At 33.9% G+C, this 16926-nt stretch overlaps 4 protein-coding genes across 6 annotated transcripts; 2 read left to right on the top strand and 2 right to left on the bottom strand.

Annotated features, from left to right (window-relative positions):
• The first annotated feature begins 1902 nt into the window (after positions 1 to 1902).
• AME3 (Protein kinase superfamily protein) lies at positions 1903 to 5531 on the top strand. 3 transcript variants are annotated; one of them, XM_068625644.1, is made up of 12 exons: positions 1903 to 2140; positions 2229 to 2355; positions 2533 to 2559; positions 2648 to 2801; positions 2892 to 2940; positions 3346 to 3460; positions 3633 to 3724; positions 3810 to 3957; positions 4582 to 4646; positions 4736 to 4833; positions 5019 to 5124; positions 5238 to 5531. In XM_068625644.1, exons 1-12 carry the CDS (start codon positions 2072 to 2074, stop codon positions 5373 to 5375), a joined length of 1188 nt encoding a protein of 395 aa, XP_068481745.1. In that variant the 5' UTR covers positions 1903 to 2071; the 3' UTR covers positions 5376 to 5531. The 3 variants fall into 3 exon arrangements, with proteins under 3 accessions (XP_068481745.1, XP_068481746.1, XP_090151290.1); XM_068625645.1 differs by lacking the exon at positions 3346 to 3460; XM_090295164.1 differs by lacking the exons at positions 1903 to 2140; positions 2229 to 2355; positions 2533 to 2559; positions 3346 to 3460 and having other exon boundaries at positions 2623 to 2801.
• Positions 5532 to 8800: 3269 nt separating this feature from the next.
• On the bottom strand, positions 8801 to 10858 carry LOC137821533 (Tetratricopeptide repeat (TPR)-like superfamily protein). Its single transcript, XM_068626172.2, has one exon. The coding sequence runs from the start codon at positions 10856 to 10858 to the stop codon at positions 8801 to 8803; it is 2058 nt and encodes a 685-aa protein (XP_068482273.1).
• Positions 10859 to 10860: 2 nt separating this feature from the next.
• Positions 10861 to 12444, top strand: MEF21 (mitochondrial editing factor 21). Its single transcript, XM_068626173.2, has one exon. The coding sequence runs from the start codon at positions 10861 to 10863 to the stop codon at positions 12442 to 12444; it is 1584 nt and encodes a 527-aa protein (XP_068482274.2).
• Positions 12445 to 12716: 272 nt separating this feature from the next.
• Positions 12717 to 14926, bottom strand: LOC137821535 (tRNA (guanine-N-7) methyltransferase). Its single transcript, XM_068626174.1, has 2 exons — positions 14782 to 14926; positions 12717 to 13768 (listed from the first exon to the last, which is right to left on the bottom strand). The coding sequence occupies exon 2, from the start codon at positions 13751 to 13753 to the stop codon at positions 12986 to 12988; it is 768 nt and encodes a 255-aa protein (XP_068482275.1). The 5' UTR covers positions 13754 to 13768; positions 14782 to 14926; the 3' UTR covers positions 12717 to 12985.
• Positions 14927 to 16926: the final 2000 nt, after the last annotated feature.

Raw genomic sequence — 16926 nt, 5'->3', positions numbered from 1 at the left:
AAAAAAAGTGTCAACCCTAATATTTAATTATATATTATTTTATATTGACTTTTCAAGTATGTTGAAATTGAGTTTTCACGTTATTTTGTTTTTATAAAATGTTTAAAAAAATTAAAGAGAAAATATATATTTAAAGTCTTATTAATTTTAACTCCTAAATGATACAAGATTATTGAACCTATTGAAACATTTACCTGATGTTAAACTTAAAAATAATAAAAAAAATAATTTAGAATTTTGATGTTAAGTAATTAATCAATATTAGTGGTTACCAACAAAATTAAAAAAAAATCTATACAACCTTGATTTATAGAGGTAAGAAAACCAAATGAGCTATAACCTTTCAACATTCTAGTAGTTTTTTTATACTAAAAAAATATTTTAATATATGAACTTTCCTAAAATAAATTATGAATTTTTTTCTTACAAAAACAGCACAAGTTGAATGAAAGGATATTTGAACTAATGAATTCAAGTCATTACTTTAAATCATAATACTTTTCAATAGGTTAATACACGTGAAATATATAAATGATAATGGAATTTTAATAAATTGCTCCATTAAATTAAACTATACTATTTGATATATATTATCCATCACATATTGCTATTACACATATATTTAAATCAATGATTTAATTGTAAATAATGTTGAAGTTTTAGATTATTAAGTATTTTTCATTCATTTTGTCTTATTAAATCGAAATTCAAACAAATAATCTTTGTTTGCACATTCATTCAAATTAACATTTAAAAGTGAATAAATTTATACATTCGGATTGAAAAGCGAATAAAATGTTCGTTTGTTTGTGTTCATTTAATTGTGAAGAGGAAGGAAAATGAGTTGTGAAAGAGGAGTAAAGACAATTATTGGTATGCAACCAAGAAAAACAAAGAAACTATTTTTTTATATATAATATTACTAAAAATTTAAAATTATCCTTTGATTTTTTATACATATAAAATAACACTTTATATATATTTATATATATATATATATATATATTACAATAATAATAATAAATTATAAACAATAATAATAAATATAAATATAAATTATATATTTAATAATAATTAAAATAAATTTATTAAATAATAGTATTAATAAAAAAAATTGATTTTATAAAATATTTTATTATATGTATATATAATAAAAATAAAATTATTCAATAAAAAAAATATTTTTTACATCAAATATTTTAATTAACTTCAATCTATACAAAAATATCTCATATTTTATTATTCAAATATTTTTAAAGATTAGGATAAATTTGTAAACTTATATTTTACATATTTTAAAAAAAATTAAAAATCTTCTTACAATATCACTCACAAACTTTTCTTACAAATCCATTCTAATATACCTTAATCCAAACAACTTTACTTTCTTTACACCTTTCTCTCAAATAACTTCAAATCTATTTCTTCAAATTTTCTATTCAATCAAAACACAATCTTATAGAATATTACATGTTTTAAGATCAATTATCTCTTATAAAATAACTTATTCTCAAAATATTAAAATTATAAGTAATTGTTTTACAAAGTAATATTTTGGACTGGATTACTTCATATTCCACACATAAATTATTCACAATGTGATTTTTTATTTTGTTTACAAAACAACTATTTTTGAAGTTTTTGTCATGAATATGTTAATAACTTTACATTTAATACTATTTTTGACGTAATAACAACCTAAATTTTATTTTTTTTAAAAGTATATAAATTATTATTATAATATGATATTATTTTAAAACTTATCCGCTTTAAAGTTTTAATTATTATAAAATATTATTGTCATAATTATATTATTAATTTAAGCACGTCAGTAAACGCTGTCGTTTAACTGCGGCAGTCACAAGCAACTTTTTTTATAAAGACAAAAGGAAAAAAAAAACTGAACCCTAAGGTCTATTAGTTTTGCCATCGTAGCTCAACGGAAATTTTCTCTGTGCAACTGCATTTTCTTCCCCTTTCCACCGCAGCGATTTCAGAGTTTAAATCATAGAGATTTAGTCTTTTTTGTTCGCAGATATGTTCGATTATTAATTAGTTCTGTAATAATCACATGGAAAGGGAACGTACGCGGAAACGCCCTCGTCTCGCATGGGACGTAGCCCCTCCCACCGTGCACGAGGTAGGGTTCTTTCCATTTTCCAATTCGGATTGGATTAGGGTTTCGTATTCAAGTGTTTATGCTCAGCTTTTTACATTGTTCATTGTAGTCTCAACTGGCTCTGCCGGTACCTGGTGACGAAGGAATTGAAAGAAAACACGCTTCACCTCCGAAAAGGGACGACGATCGCGAAGGACATTATGTCTTCAATCTTGGCGAAAATCTCACTCCTAGATGTAATTTTTTTAGTGTTAGGGATTTCTTGTTTAATTGTCTTATTTAGATGAATTTGAAAATTTAGGTTAATTTTCTTTTATCGCAAATATTAATCTGTTGGATTCTGTTATCACCATGCAAGAGTGGTGTTTTTTTTTTTTTTTTTGTGCTAATTTTTTTTTATCATTTTTAAACAGATAAAATCCTCGGCAAGATGGGTGAAGGTTAGCGGTCAAGTGTCCTCTCAATACAAAAGATTTTAATTTTTTTGTCACTGTGCTTGTGTCATTCAGCATGTTGCTAGTGCTGTAGGCACATTTGGTCGGGTATTGGAATGTTGGGACCGCCAAACTAGAGAATATGTGGCTGTCAAGGTAGTTAGAAGCATACGGAAATATCGGGATGCAGCAATGCTCGAGGTTGATGTGCTTCAACATCTAGCGAAGAATGATAAAGGAAATTCACGGTAGAATCTTATGGAGGAAACTGGATACTGGATTTTTTTTTATTTGCTCATTGTTTATAGTATTTATTTCATTCTGTATACTATTTGCAGGTGTGTGCAGATCCGAAACTGGTTTGATTACCGAAATCACATATGCATTGTAAGTATGCTTATTATATTTCATTAAAGAATACATTTCCTTGATTTACTATATTCAAAAAGTTTATTTTGAGAAAATTGGTGTGGGAGATGATTTATTACGTTCTAGAGGTGGGGATGAGGAGGGGTTAATTTTGGGTTGTTTTGAGAATGGATGAAATGCTTGAAATTTTGAATAAATCTGAATTTAGTTTTTATTCCTCCAGTGCTATGTGCATGCCTCTTTGTTCTCTGTTCTGCTTCTTGTTCTTTGGGAAGGATAGTGATTAATCCTCATTCATCTTGCAAATGAATGATTTGTTAAGTTCAGCTATAGTGTTTTCATTTATGTCCGTGTGGGCTTTATTCGTGGATTTGATAACTAAGCAGAAACATTCCTTTCAATGCATTTTAATGGTGTTATCAGGTCTTTGAGAAGCTTGGACCAAGCTTATTTGATTTTCTAAAGAGAAATAAATACTGCCCATTCCCTGTGGATCTTGTTCGGGAATTTGGACGACAGCTTTTGGAATCTGTAGCATGTCTGTGGATTATTCTTGGCCTTCAGTTTATTTCTCTTGTTTCATTCCTAAGTCTCTTGCTTACTGATCAAACCATGGATTTTCCCTTGGCCCACTTTCTTTTTCCAGGGATAGAGTGTATCTTAGCTGTGTCTGCGTATTTTAACTTTTTCTTATTCTTTATCATATTCAGATATGCATGAACTACGCCTAATCCACACTGATCTGAAGCCAGAAAATATTCTTCTAGTTTCTTCTGAATATGTAAAGCTCCCTAGCTATAAGGTATTTAACATTTTTGGGTGGAAACATAATAATGTTTGTAGACTCAGTTATAATATACTTAAGGAAAATAATTGGATTGGTACAGAGAGTTTCCTCAGATGAAACGCAGTTCAGGTGCTTGCCCAAGTCTAGTGCTATTAAGCTGATTGATTTTGGTAGTACTGCACATGATAATCAGAATCATAGCTCCATTGTTTCTACAAGGCATTACAGAGCCCCTGAGATTATTCTAGGTAACTAAGTATGTTTTTGGCTGCTGAGAATGTTTCCTTGTTTTTCTATTGCCCTATAAAAGTGTGTAACATAGAAAATATGTGGTGTCCGTGAACGAAAATTATGGATGATGACTAAAGCATTTTAACATGTTGAAATGTTGTCAATTTGTACAGCACTTCTGTTCTCAAACTTTCAGGGACTACATGCTTGTTTGTAACTTTTTATTATCCTGGACTTCTTGTTGTTTACTGTAATCTTCTGGCGAGTCCCCTGCACTGCAGTAAAAGACATTTTTTTTACAGTATTTTTCTCATTATTTTGCATGTTTTATATCTATTTTCTTGCACTACTTTTTGGTGCCCCCCTTGTTTCACTTGTACATTTGATAATTTTCTACCTTGTCTTTAAGTGGACTGCTCATTATGGATATTTTCTAACGTTGATATTGTGAGGAGGTATGATAAAAAATCATAAGAGCCAAATCTAGTCATGATCTGATGCAATGAGGCCATTAGAGACTGTTATATGGCTATTTACTTGATCGAGCATTGTCTGACCAAATAAAATTAGACCACTGGAATCTGTAGCATATTGTGTTCTTGATAATGGATTCTCACCTGCATCTTTAATTATAATTGCAGGTCTAGGGTGGTCATATCCATGTGATCTGTGGAGTGTTGGATGTATTCTTATCGAACTATGCTCGGTTTGTTTCCCATCTATCAATATATATTAGGTGTGACCTGAATCTGGAACAACTAGTCTCAGGGTCTAAATGTGTGGAACTTTTGTCAGGGTGAAGCGTTGTTTCAGACACATGAAAACTTGGAGCACCTGGCAATGATGGAGAGAGTTTTGGGACCTATTCCGGAGAACATGATTCGAAGGTCCAAGTAAGTGGTGAATTTATAGATTTTTCCTTTAATTCCCCTTCCAATTTGGTTTTAGATACATCCAGGGTGAGTCTTCCATATTACGAATCAATGACTGAATGGGAAAACAAAATGCTGAATAATTATTGAGTTTAATAAATTTACACAATAACATCTCTTTTGTTTATTTGCTCTTGAATGCGTAGTAAGGGTGCAGAAAAGTATTTCAAGCGTGGATCAAGACTAAGATGGCCTGAAGGAGCTATTTCAAGGGAGAGCATCAATGCAGTAAAGAAACTTGGTCATCTGAAGGTTTGTTATGTTTCCTAATTCCTGCCTTATCAGTAATCCCTGGGCTTGAATCTTCAATTAATTAGTGCAGTTATATGAAGGTTTGTAATGACCTATAATTATTCTTAATGTAGGATATTGTATCTCGAAGTGTGGACTCTTCAAGGTCCTCCTTAACTGACTTGTTGCATGGCTTATTATCATATGACCCAACCAAACGGCTAACAGCTCTTCAAGCCCTCGATCATCCCTTCTTTAGGAATCCAACCTGAGAAGCATATTAGGAATCCAACTTCCATGTTTTGGAATGACTTCCATGGTAGAGATTGTCAGTTGCACAGGCTATAAATTTGAATGTATTTATTTCTTTATTTCTTTTATTTATAGCAATGGTTCAATCGGGGTTAAAATATATTTTAATTTTATCATTCTTTGTTTTCATTGTCATTTTTTAAAACTAGGATTAAAGCTCTCGTTTTTTTTTTAATTCTTAAACCCACTTTTCTTCAGTTGGATGTGCAATACGAAAACTCTACTAGCACAACAAGGCTTAGGGGAACATACTTAAGTTCAGGGATGGATAACACAAACTTGGTCTGTGCTGAAGTAGGCAAAGACGAAAGGGAAGGGAAGGGAATGAATTCAGTATCGAATTAATGAATAGAGTATTTCTTAATTGGAGAGAGTATTTTATATTTTTTTAAATCGATGACAAATCAAGTGATAATTTGTTTTTAAGGATTTTAAATTTGAATTTCGTGGATTGTATTGTTTTTCTGAATGAAGATAAATTTTTATTCTATCAATAAAAGAGTTACAAAAAGCAAACTTATTTTGTTATTATTTCCTATTAAAAGATGTGCTTGTAGTATGCTTCGTATCAGTTTTCATCTATCCTTCCTACTAGCTAAAATATATTTAAATAAAATTGCATGACGAATAAAATAATATATATTAAAAGAAGATTGCATGAGGGATACAATAAAATTGTAGAGAACAGGTTGATAGTAGTAATGTTTTGGTGGCATGGAGGACTGGAATGTTTTCTTGAACCTCAGAATTCTCAACTTTAGCAATTCATCCAATGGGGTTGTTCCTGCAGAGAGTGGCAGCACCGCCTTCTTGTAAGTCAAACAATTGTAAGATGAAATTTATGGTAAATCTGACCATATTTTAGGAATAAAATTACATAAAAAGGGCAAGAATTCATATTCTTGATTGTAAAAGAACATGAAAATAAGAGAGATAACTCCCTTCCGAAATTTCTTCATAATCTCCCCTTTTCACAGATTTCATGTGGAATTAACAAATGGCACAAAAGTTAATGGGTCAATCGTTTGTACTTATTTGATGCTTAAAAGGTACTTACAGCAGGATTTAATATTTCGAACAATATTTTATTTAATTTTGATGGTGAGCATTATAAAAAAATTACATTATCGACTACTTAGATAAACTCATCAGATACAATTTTTAAATAACTATCTATAATCAAAGTCAATATTTTCGTAACAAATCCAAATTAGTTCGGTGTAAATTATAAGACCATTTCAACTAAATTCCCAATAGGTGTACGAGTAGGTTGAGCAGTCCAGACAGTATTTATAATTTTTTAGGATCGTTGAGGTATTGGTGGTCTCCAGATTCTTTTAATTATCATTTTTTCAATGTTGATGCTCGGTCGGTCGGGGGTTACCTGTGAATGACACTCTGACGCTCAAGTAAGTATTTTATTATAGGTGTGTTTTGGTAGAATATGAAAAACGTACCTTACTTCTCCACAAAGGGCTCTATTTATAGTATTGGTTGATGGACCTTGACCCTGATGGGTTGTTGACACCATTGTTGCTGGTTGACTTATTGTTGAATATTGAATACTACCTTAGCCTCACAGTGGATGTCCATTATACCAGTATAAGCTGAGGAGCCTAGATAGTACCTATGACTGGATGTACAATTGCTAATGTGTTGGTGATCTCCAAATTCTTTTAAGTCTCCTTCCTTCAATGCTGATACTCGGTCGGTCGGGGGGTTTCCTGTGAATGACACTCCGATGCTCAAGTAAGTATAATATTTTAGGTGTGTTATGGTAGAATATGAAAAACATACCTTACTTAGGCCCGCCCCGCATAACCTGCAGCCCGTGTGGGCCAATAGCGGGGCGAGTTAAGCCCACTGACCCGCATAAAAAAAAATATTTTTTGTAAAAAAAAATCGTACCACATTCATCCATTATTGCAGTGTGGCATTATTTTATTTAAAAAAATTGAATTTAATGTACTAAAAAAATAATGTTTTATTTTAATCATTTAAGGAGTTTGTTTTTTTTATCACCAATAAAAAATAAATATATAAGAACCACTTTAAGGGTGATCCAACCCATGTACAAAATCTTACAGAATCGAACAACCCTTTCTCCCAGAAGTTTGTCACTAACTTCCTACTAGAACAAATGCAATATGACCAATCTAAATAAATCACTTATGCTTAACCGAATACATACAAACCAGGAGACTCAAACACCAGTCAGAAAAGGAAAAACAAGTAGAAGGAACTTTAGAGGTTACCCAGAACCAGACCTTTAGTTGAGTCATGGAGTTAGTATGAAGAGTGATAATGAATTTAGTTTTAAATAAAGTCTTATATTTAAAAATTATTAATAAAAAAATAATATAAAGAAGAGATTTCAATAGCATAGTTAAAAAATTAGTCATATTCATTAAAATATTTTGTAGCAAAACTTTGATAAGATATTTTTATACATTGACATACATATATAGAAAAAATATATGCAAAGCAAAACTTAATTATGTTTATCTTAATCGAATGAATTGAGAGATAAAATTTTATTTTTTAAGTAGTAGGAATAATTTGTTTCGTAATTAATGAAATTTTAATTTTTTGAAAAAAAAAATATTTCTTATGCAGGTTGGTCCGCAAGCTCGCAGGTTACTTCTTATGTGAGGTGGGTCAGTGAAATGAGCCCACACTCCTTGCGCGGGGAGGGCCTATACGAGGCGGGGCAGCCCGCATTGCCACCCCTAGCTGAACATTAGTTATTAATGCATAGTGATCCCTTGAAACCAAGGACGTGCATCTTTCTGTTAACCAATTTTATTTGTTATGTTGGAGATATTTTCCGTGTATTTCAGGATACGCATTAACTCATTCAACGTTGTCATAACTGTTTCAAGATGTGCATTGATTTATTTAACATTGTCATAACTATTATTGTTTATTTATTATATATTTTTATGTGATATTTGACTCGGACGGTCGATCACCGAAATCGAAATTGACTCGTCCAGTACTGAACTATTAAGTAGATTTTGCCTGTAAATTCAGTTCAATTTGTTAACGAAATGGGACGCTAAACCAATTTGACTGGTAAAATAATATTTAAAGACTAAGATAGAAAAGTTAAGCTTTATTTATTTCCCTAATTTTCGTCCCTACTTATTTCGTCGACACATTTTCGATCTGTCAAAAGGACCGTAGTTTTTTTCTGTCCGTTGGTTTTATTATTTTTGAAAGAGAGGTCATTTAATTGTATTTTTATTCTGTTTATTGTCCATTTTACCTATATAAATGGTCGTTAGGGAATATAAGTGCTAGAACTTCAGTTTTTTTTTAAAATATATGCCAATAGGGTGAGTGGTAGGAGTTAATTCAATTTGGTTATAACTTTTCTATCAGTTCACCAGTAATCTCCACATGAACACAAGCCGTTCTCAAATCTGTGAAACCTATTTGCATCTCTCACGACAAAAACAATCTTCAAAACCTTTGACAAACCCTTGATGAATGCATGACAATCCCCACAAACCCTCAAGTTCTTGAAAATTCTAATCACACTTTCTCCTTTTAGTCCACGTCTAACCAAAACCAACCCAATAGCCAATTTCTCGCTATGAACCCTCAAACTTTCCACCTTTGACTCCTCTTCAACATCATGCAAGGCAAAATTTACACCATGAGCATACCCCATTTCATCCTTCACCCTCTTCTCCACTTCTTTCAACACTTCATGAATTTCCCCTATGAGAGGATGCATGCAATCTCCATTGTAAAAAATGTGAATTTCTCTGTCTATCTCTACCCAACTACGTCCTGCTTCTTTCTTCAATCCCTTTCTCTTCGCGGTTTCTCTTAGTTTCTCACTCTCTTTCCAATACCCTCCATCAGCATACATGTTTGACATAATGACATAGTTGGCTGGATTATTACCATCCAATCTCAAAAGTATTTCTCCCACTTGTTTCCCCATTTCCACATCTGCATGCATTCTACAAACACTAAGTAATGTTTGCCATATGCCCACATTTGGCTTTAGGGGCATTTTCTCAATGAGATCCTTTGCATCCTTCAAGAGTCCACGTCGTCCAAGGAGATCAACCATGCAAGCATAATGCTCTACTTGCGGTTGGATTTGCTGATTGTTACATAAACTAGAGAAGTATTTTTTACCTTCTTTGATGAGTCCAGAATGGCTGCAAGCTGAGAGCACAGCCAAATAAGTTACACCATCAGGTTCGATTCCGTTCAATTGCATTTGGTTAAACAGTTCAACTGCCTTATTCCCAATACCGTGTTTCCCATAACCCGTGATCATAACGGTCCATGAAACCACATTTCTTGCTAGCATCTCTCTGAAAAGTGCATCTGCCTCATCTATTAGTCCACATTTCATGTACATATCCAGAACTGAATTAGCCACAGACATTTCCAATAAACCATACGGCACCTTTATTGCATAAGCATGCATTTGCTTCCCTTGCTCTGCAAGAGCAAAATCAGCAAATACCCCTATGAGACTCGAGAGTACAAACCCATCCATTCTAAGTCTGCTCTCTCTCAACTCCCTAAACAAGTCCATGGCTTCTGTCAAACTATCTTCATGTGCATAACCAAGAATTAGTGTGCTCCAAGACCTCACACTCTTCTCTTCAATTCGATCGAACACCCTCCTAGCTTCAGCCATGCGCCTGCATTTGACATACAGATCAACCAAAGCACCTGCAACAGCTGATTCAGCCAAGTAAGGATATCCATGTCTGATTAACGCAGCATGGATTTGCATTCCTTCTCTCACTGCACCAGCACAATTACACGCCTTCAACGAGCTTGAATATGTATATCCATCTGGAACTTCCCCCGTCGCTTGCATTTCCCTAAATAAATTCAAAGCCTCTCCACCATTTCCATTGTTGCAGTACCCAGCAATCATTACATTCCAACTTATAACATTTCTCTCTGGCAAAGTGTTGAACACTTGCGCTGCCTCCCTAACCATACCACACTTGCAGTACATGTCCATCGTAGAATTGCCCACAACAGGTACCCAATCAAAATTAGATTTTGCACAAAAGCCATGTATCTGCATTCCAATCTGAGCGATTCCCAAATTCCCAGATGCTTTTAGACTCGTGGATAGTGTGAACTCATTTGGTCTAATATCTGAACGACCCATTTTAGAAAACAAAACCAAAGAGGCTTTGGCATCACCATTTTGCAGATATCCACATATTAGAGACGTCCAAGACACTACATTTCTCTGAGGCATCCGAACAAACACCAAACAAGCCAAATCCACTGTACCACATTTTGAGTACATATGTATAAGATCATTGTTCAAAACCAAATCACGCCTAAACCCTAGCTTCTCCACAACCCCATGTGCTTGCTTTCCCTGATCAATCAAACGACGCTTCGAACACTTGTTCAGAATCGTACTCAATAGTCGACCCTCGTTCATCGATGGGAGTAAGAGAATTAGAAAACCGTTTCGTCACAACCCTGAGAACCTGCTCGAAAATCTCGGAACTGAAGAAGCTTCACGCTCACATCGTGAAGTTGTCACTTTCACAGAGCAACTTTCTGGCCACCAAAATGTTGGATCTGTGCGACAACTTGGGTCACGTGGATTACGCGACCTTGATATTCCAAAATCTAGAGGACCCAAACGTGTTCTCTTACAACGCAATAATCAGAACCTGCACTCATAATCACAAACATTTTCTAGCAATTACTGTATTCAACGAAATGCTGAGACATGCAATGAAATCAGCACTGCCAGACAAATTCACGTTCCCTTCGGTGATAAAGTCGTGTGCCGGCATTCTGTGTCATCGTCTCGGGCAGCAAGTTCACGCGCAAGTGTGCAAGTTTGGACCCAAGTCGCACGCAATAACGGATAACGCACTGATTGACATGTACACGAAGTGTGGCGATTTGAGTGGTGCATACCAAGTGTTTGAGGAAATGGCTGATCGAGACTCGGTTTCGTGGAATAGTTTAATCTCGGGGCATGCGAGGTTGGGGCAGATGAAGAGTGCGAGGGAAGCGTTTGATGAAATGCCTTGTAGGACAATCGTGTCTTGGACGACTATGATTAATGGGTATGCTAGAGCAGGGTGTTCCGTCGAAGCGTTAGAGATTTTTCGCGAGATGCAAGTTGTGGGTATTGAACCTGATGAGATAAGTGTTATATCTGTTCTGCCGGCGTGTGCACAGCTTGGCGCTCTTGAAGTTGGAAAGTGGATTCACAAGTACTCGGAGAAAAGTGGGTTTTTGAAGAAGACTGCTGTGTGTAATGCACTGATTGAAATGTATTCTAAGTGTGGCTGCATTGATGAATCTTTGGGGTTGTTTGATCAGATGGTTGAGAAGGATGTGATTTGTTGGAGTACCATGATTGGGGGACTGGCTAATCATGGAAAAGGGTATGCTGCAATACGAGTTTTTGAAGATATGCAGAATGCAGGAGTGGCGCCTAATGGGGTAACATTTGTTGGTGTTTTGTCAGCTTGTGTTCATGCAGGGTTGTGGAAAGAGGGGTTGAGATATTTTGATGTTATGAGGGTGGATCATCATTTAGAGCCAGAGATTGAGCACTATGGTTGCCTAGTTGATCTTCTAGGACGCTGCGGACGGCTTCATCAGGCACTTGACACAATAATGACTATGCCAATGCAACCAGATTCCAGGATATGGAACACTTTGTTGAGCTCTTGCAGGATTCATCGTAATCTTGAGATTGCTGCTGTTGCCATGGAACAACTTTTGGAGCTTGAGCCTGAAGAGTCTGGAAACTATGTGTTGCTTGCTAACATATATGCAGAACTTGGGAAGTGGGAAGGTGTTTCAAATGTTAGGAAACTCATTAGAAGCAATAGGATAAAGAAAACACCCGGGAGTAGTTTGATTGAAGTGAACAATATGGTTCAGGAATTTGTATCAGGTGACCATTCAAAGCCCTTTTCACAAGATGTTTTCTTGATCCTAGAAGGGCTGACTTTACACCAAACTACAACCAGTGACTTCATGGAGTTTGGGGAATAAGATATAGGGCAAGGCCAAATATTTTATGATAATTACCTCTTTTTAATTCCTATAAAACTAAATAATTTTAATTTTAGTTTCTATATTTTTTTCATTGTAAAATTTGAAGAAGAAAAATTATAGGACTCAAATTAAAATTTCCCCATTTTACAATAACTAAACATACTTAATCTTATAATTATTTAATTTAAGACTTGTATTTTTGTTCCAATTTAGTGAGTTAGCATAACTTAATCGAATTTAAATAACCCAAGACCCTAATTGCTGGCAAATTTGAACGAACCAAAACTGTCACCAGTGACAAAATAAAAAGGTTCAGTCGAGAACTACAACACTCCATGATAGTTTTGGTATTAATATCGCATAAGTTGGAGTTAAATAAAAATGAAAATACGCACACACATTGTATATAAAAAGATGGTAAAGGCCATGTGATCCCTGTGAAGCCAACTTTATAGCAATAAAGTAGCCTTTTTCAATCATGTAGCAAGCATTTTTTTTCACTTTCAATCGCAGCACAACTGGGTTAGGCAGCAGAAGTCTAGGATGTTTGATTTGATGGCACGATACGTCTGAATACAGCCTGGAAAGTTTGTCCTCCATTCCTAGCAACTTTTTGGCCTTCTTCAGTTGCAGAGCATAAGAGCTTAACAACTGGATCTGCCTCAAGTTCTTTCTCAGTCAGAGCTTCGAACATAGGATGATTCTCCAGACAAGACTTCATCCAGTCTCCAAGCTCTTCTACATCCGTTATTGTATATATAATTCCACCAACCTCAAGAACATAAGCATACTCATCTAGCAAGAATGGACTGATAACCCTGCGACGATGATTCTTCTCTTTAAAATGAGGATCAGGAAACAAGAAAAACATCTTTGAGAGCTGCCCTTTCCCAAAGTAATTGGGTATGTACTTCATGGAGTTAGTTCGCACCACAGAAACGTTTTGATATTGACCTGGATTTGCTACCCTTAAAGATGAAATTCGTTCCTTGACATACTCAGTAACTTTATCCCTAAGTTCCATTCCAATCATCAGTGTTTCAGGGAATAGAGTGGAAAGGCTTATGAGCAGCCCTCCAAAACCACAACCAACATCAGCAAACTGAATCCTTTTGGAACTATCAGCTTGACCAGACGAGAGAAAGAGCTGAGGGTAATGGAGGGAATAGTCAACATGGCTGGGTGATATTGACACAGGGAAGTGAGAGTCACTCAGTGGATTGCTGTGTGCTCGTGCTCGATAGAAGCGCTTTCGAGGCAATCCAGTCGACTTGCTAATAGTTGGATTTACTTCAGTCTCAGACATGTCTATTTATTCAAACTGCAGTATGGTAAAAGTCAGAATCTTCAGAATAAAAAAGATATGCTGATGATTGTATTGTAATCCAATTGTGAAGCTCTTAATATCAAGATTGAAGAGTAAAATTAATAAACCAATTTCATTGTCTTCATATTCAATTTGTCCTTTTAAATATTATCAGATTCAGAGCAAGGTTTGTTGTATAATTTCAATCGCATGAACGAAACTTCATAACACGTTGCCAACTAAACTTGTTATCTCATTAGCAATCAAGAAGGTAACAACAGAAAAAAAAAAACATGGATCCCCTCTTGGTGCAACTTCTGAAGTACCCAGATTTCATTAGCAGATATCATATTGGCCAGGGAAGGAATATCCCCATTATAGCAAGTTGAACGGCCATGACCATATATACATATCTAAAATCGTACATCCGTCACAAATTTGTTAATTTCCAATTGAAGTGTGGACTGAATAACATATGTCAGAGTTCCCGCCAATACATGAACACAATATTGTCTTCCAGAAAGAATATAGTAACATGTAAACTTACTTTAAGGAAGCTTGAACAGAATTAAGACAAAAAATTTACTACAGATAGATAGATGTAGATGGTCAAATCCCATGCTGTTATTATTATTTAATTATTACATTAACAAACTTTGAATAATCGAAATGTATTTTGATATTTCCCACCCACAGGGTAGCACAGAGAATCACTCAAACAACATGATTAAAATATTGTTGATTTTTGAAATAATTAAAAACTAGATGACAGTGTTTGGGGAAACCACGGAAGTTTGTGGTTTAGGAATTATGGCGAGCACCTAGCGTGCATACCAATTTGACTGACATTCCAGATAAAATAATGCATACAAGATTCGCAACACAAACACCAACTTCAACCTATGTTAAACTTGAAAGACGAAGAAAAAAAACCCGTAAGTGATTGGCTACAGAGAACAATTCATAATCACATGAACATAAAAATCATGAAAAGAAACAAAAAAGAAGTTCGGGATTAATTAGGTTACCTAATAGAGAGATTTCGGGCGAAAACTTTCAAATTCTTCGAAACTAAATCTGAATGCAGTGATTTTGCTGAGCCTCTCTCTGCAAGTAGCGGTTTTAGCAGCAACGAAACGAAAAATGAAACTGAAACGTAATAGGAATTGAAGCACCTAAAGGAGGGAACTATTTTTAGGCTCGTTACACACTGGACCTGCATTCTCATTGGGCCCAAGCTTGCTAAAAATAAACCCAAAAAAGAAAAAAAAACTAACCAAAAATATGAAACATTTTTATTCTAAGCTAATTACGGCAAATTCTTCCTACACCCAACATTTTTGAACCTGCACCCAATACAATTTTAAAATTTCGAAAATACCCTTTATTCCAGAAATCAAATTCCAGAATAGATAATAATACATTCTGCAAAAATAAATACTAAAGAGTTGTGGCAATTTCTCCCTCCACCATATGAATTTCAGCATGCATCTAATCAGTTCTAGAAGATGACAAAAATACCCCTCCTAAATGATGAAAATAACCTTACACAAAAATGGGAAAAATTATTTTTGAAACTTTTATCTAAAATATTTTGGATTTCAATTTTCAAAACATATTTTTGAATTCTGAATTTTTTTATCCAGTTTAGTTGTGTTCAGAATTTTTTTTCCAGCATGTATTTTTTTATTTCTCAATTATAATTATTATTTTGGATTTTTTAATTTGGAATAAGGGTAGTTTTGGAAATTTAAAAAATTGATTTGGTGGAGGAGGGTAGTTTTGAAAATTTATAAAATTGATATGAAACTGATATGGTGCAGGAAGAATTTGCCAACTTTTTTTAATTGATTAGATATATTTTGTCAGTACACTTATTAATTTATATGCAATTTCTTTCCTGTTTCTTCCTGCATCCGTATATTCTTTTCTCACTTCAAATTTTTGTATTTCCAAAAATACCCCTTTGTAATATTCTGGATTACGTAATCTAGAAGTCTTTTTTTCAAATTAGTAATTAGCTTTCGGATTACATAATCTGGAAGCGTTTTTTTAGATGCATGATTAGTTTACAAAAAAAAGGCTTCCAGATTACATATTTTGGAAGTCTTTTTTCAAATGCGTATCTGGATTACATAATTCGGGAGCTACTCTATACGGGTGGCACAAAAAAGATAATAAGTATTTTCAATTTTGTATGGGGGTGGCAAAATAATCTATGGAGGTGCAGGAAGAAAATAATCCAGAAACTACTCTATGGGGATGACACAAGAAAGATAAAAAAATTATTTTCACATTTTGTATGGGGTGACAGAAGAACCTATGGAGATGCAGGAAGAAAATAATCCGAAAGCTACTCTATGGAATGTCACAAGAAAGATAAAAAAGGTATTTTCACATTTTGTTTGGGGTGGCAGAAAAATCTATGGAGGTGCAGGAAGAAACAATCTTTCTTCCTCCATGTTTTCTTTTTCTTCATGCACCTCCACGTGAATGATAATTTTTCATTTTTTTTCATTTTTTTTATTGATACCCTCTTTTCTTTTTCTTTTATTCATACATTCCAAACTCTAAAATTCATAATACAATATTATATTCTGAATTTTAGAATTTAGAAGATATTTTTTGAATTAAAATGTGAAATAGAACTTTCTATTATGAATTATATAATTTGAAAAGTATTTTTTTTATTTCGAATTTTAAAGTTTGAAAGTTCTACAAAGTGTATAATTCGAAAATGAAAAAAAAGAAACACATCTTACATATATAATTTTGGAGTTGAAAAATGTATAGAGGTGTAGGAAGAAACTATAGAGGTGGAGAAAAAAAATGGCTATTTATACTGTAGATAGAGCCTCTTAATTTGACCACTTTCGTCAACGGTAGGTCAGTTATGATGTATGTAAACTCAGAAAACTTACGAGGTTAGCATTGAATTATTAAGAACTAACAAAAAATGTAAACCATACGAACATCTTTTTATTTGCCAAACGCATTATAGTTTTGCATTATAAATTCATTTTCTGCTGTAGTATTTAAAGGTTTAAGACCTTGAATTAAAACAAAAAAACTATTTCTTGGAAAACAAAAACTGAAATGGCTTAATGTCCTGCTTCAAATCATTATGTGTTGTTGCTTTCTTCAACATTAATTGATTTAATAATTTCCTTGAA

The sequence above is a fragment of the Phaseolus vulgaris genome, chromosome 9 (assembly GCF_051622355.1).
Source record: "Phaseolus vulgaris cultivar YP4 chromosome 9, ASM5162235v1, whole genome shotgun sequence".
NCBI lineage: Eukaryota > Viridiplantae > Streptophyta > Magnoliopsida > Fabales > Fabaceae > Phaseolus > Phaseolus vulgaris.
Note: the sequence above shows the minus strand (reverse complement) of the source record. Positions and strands in the feature narration are given on the sequence as shown.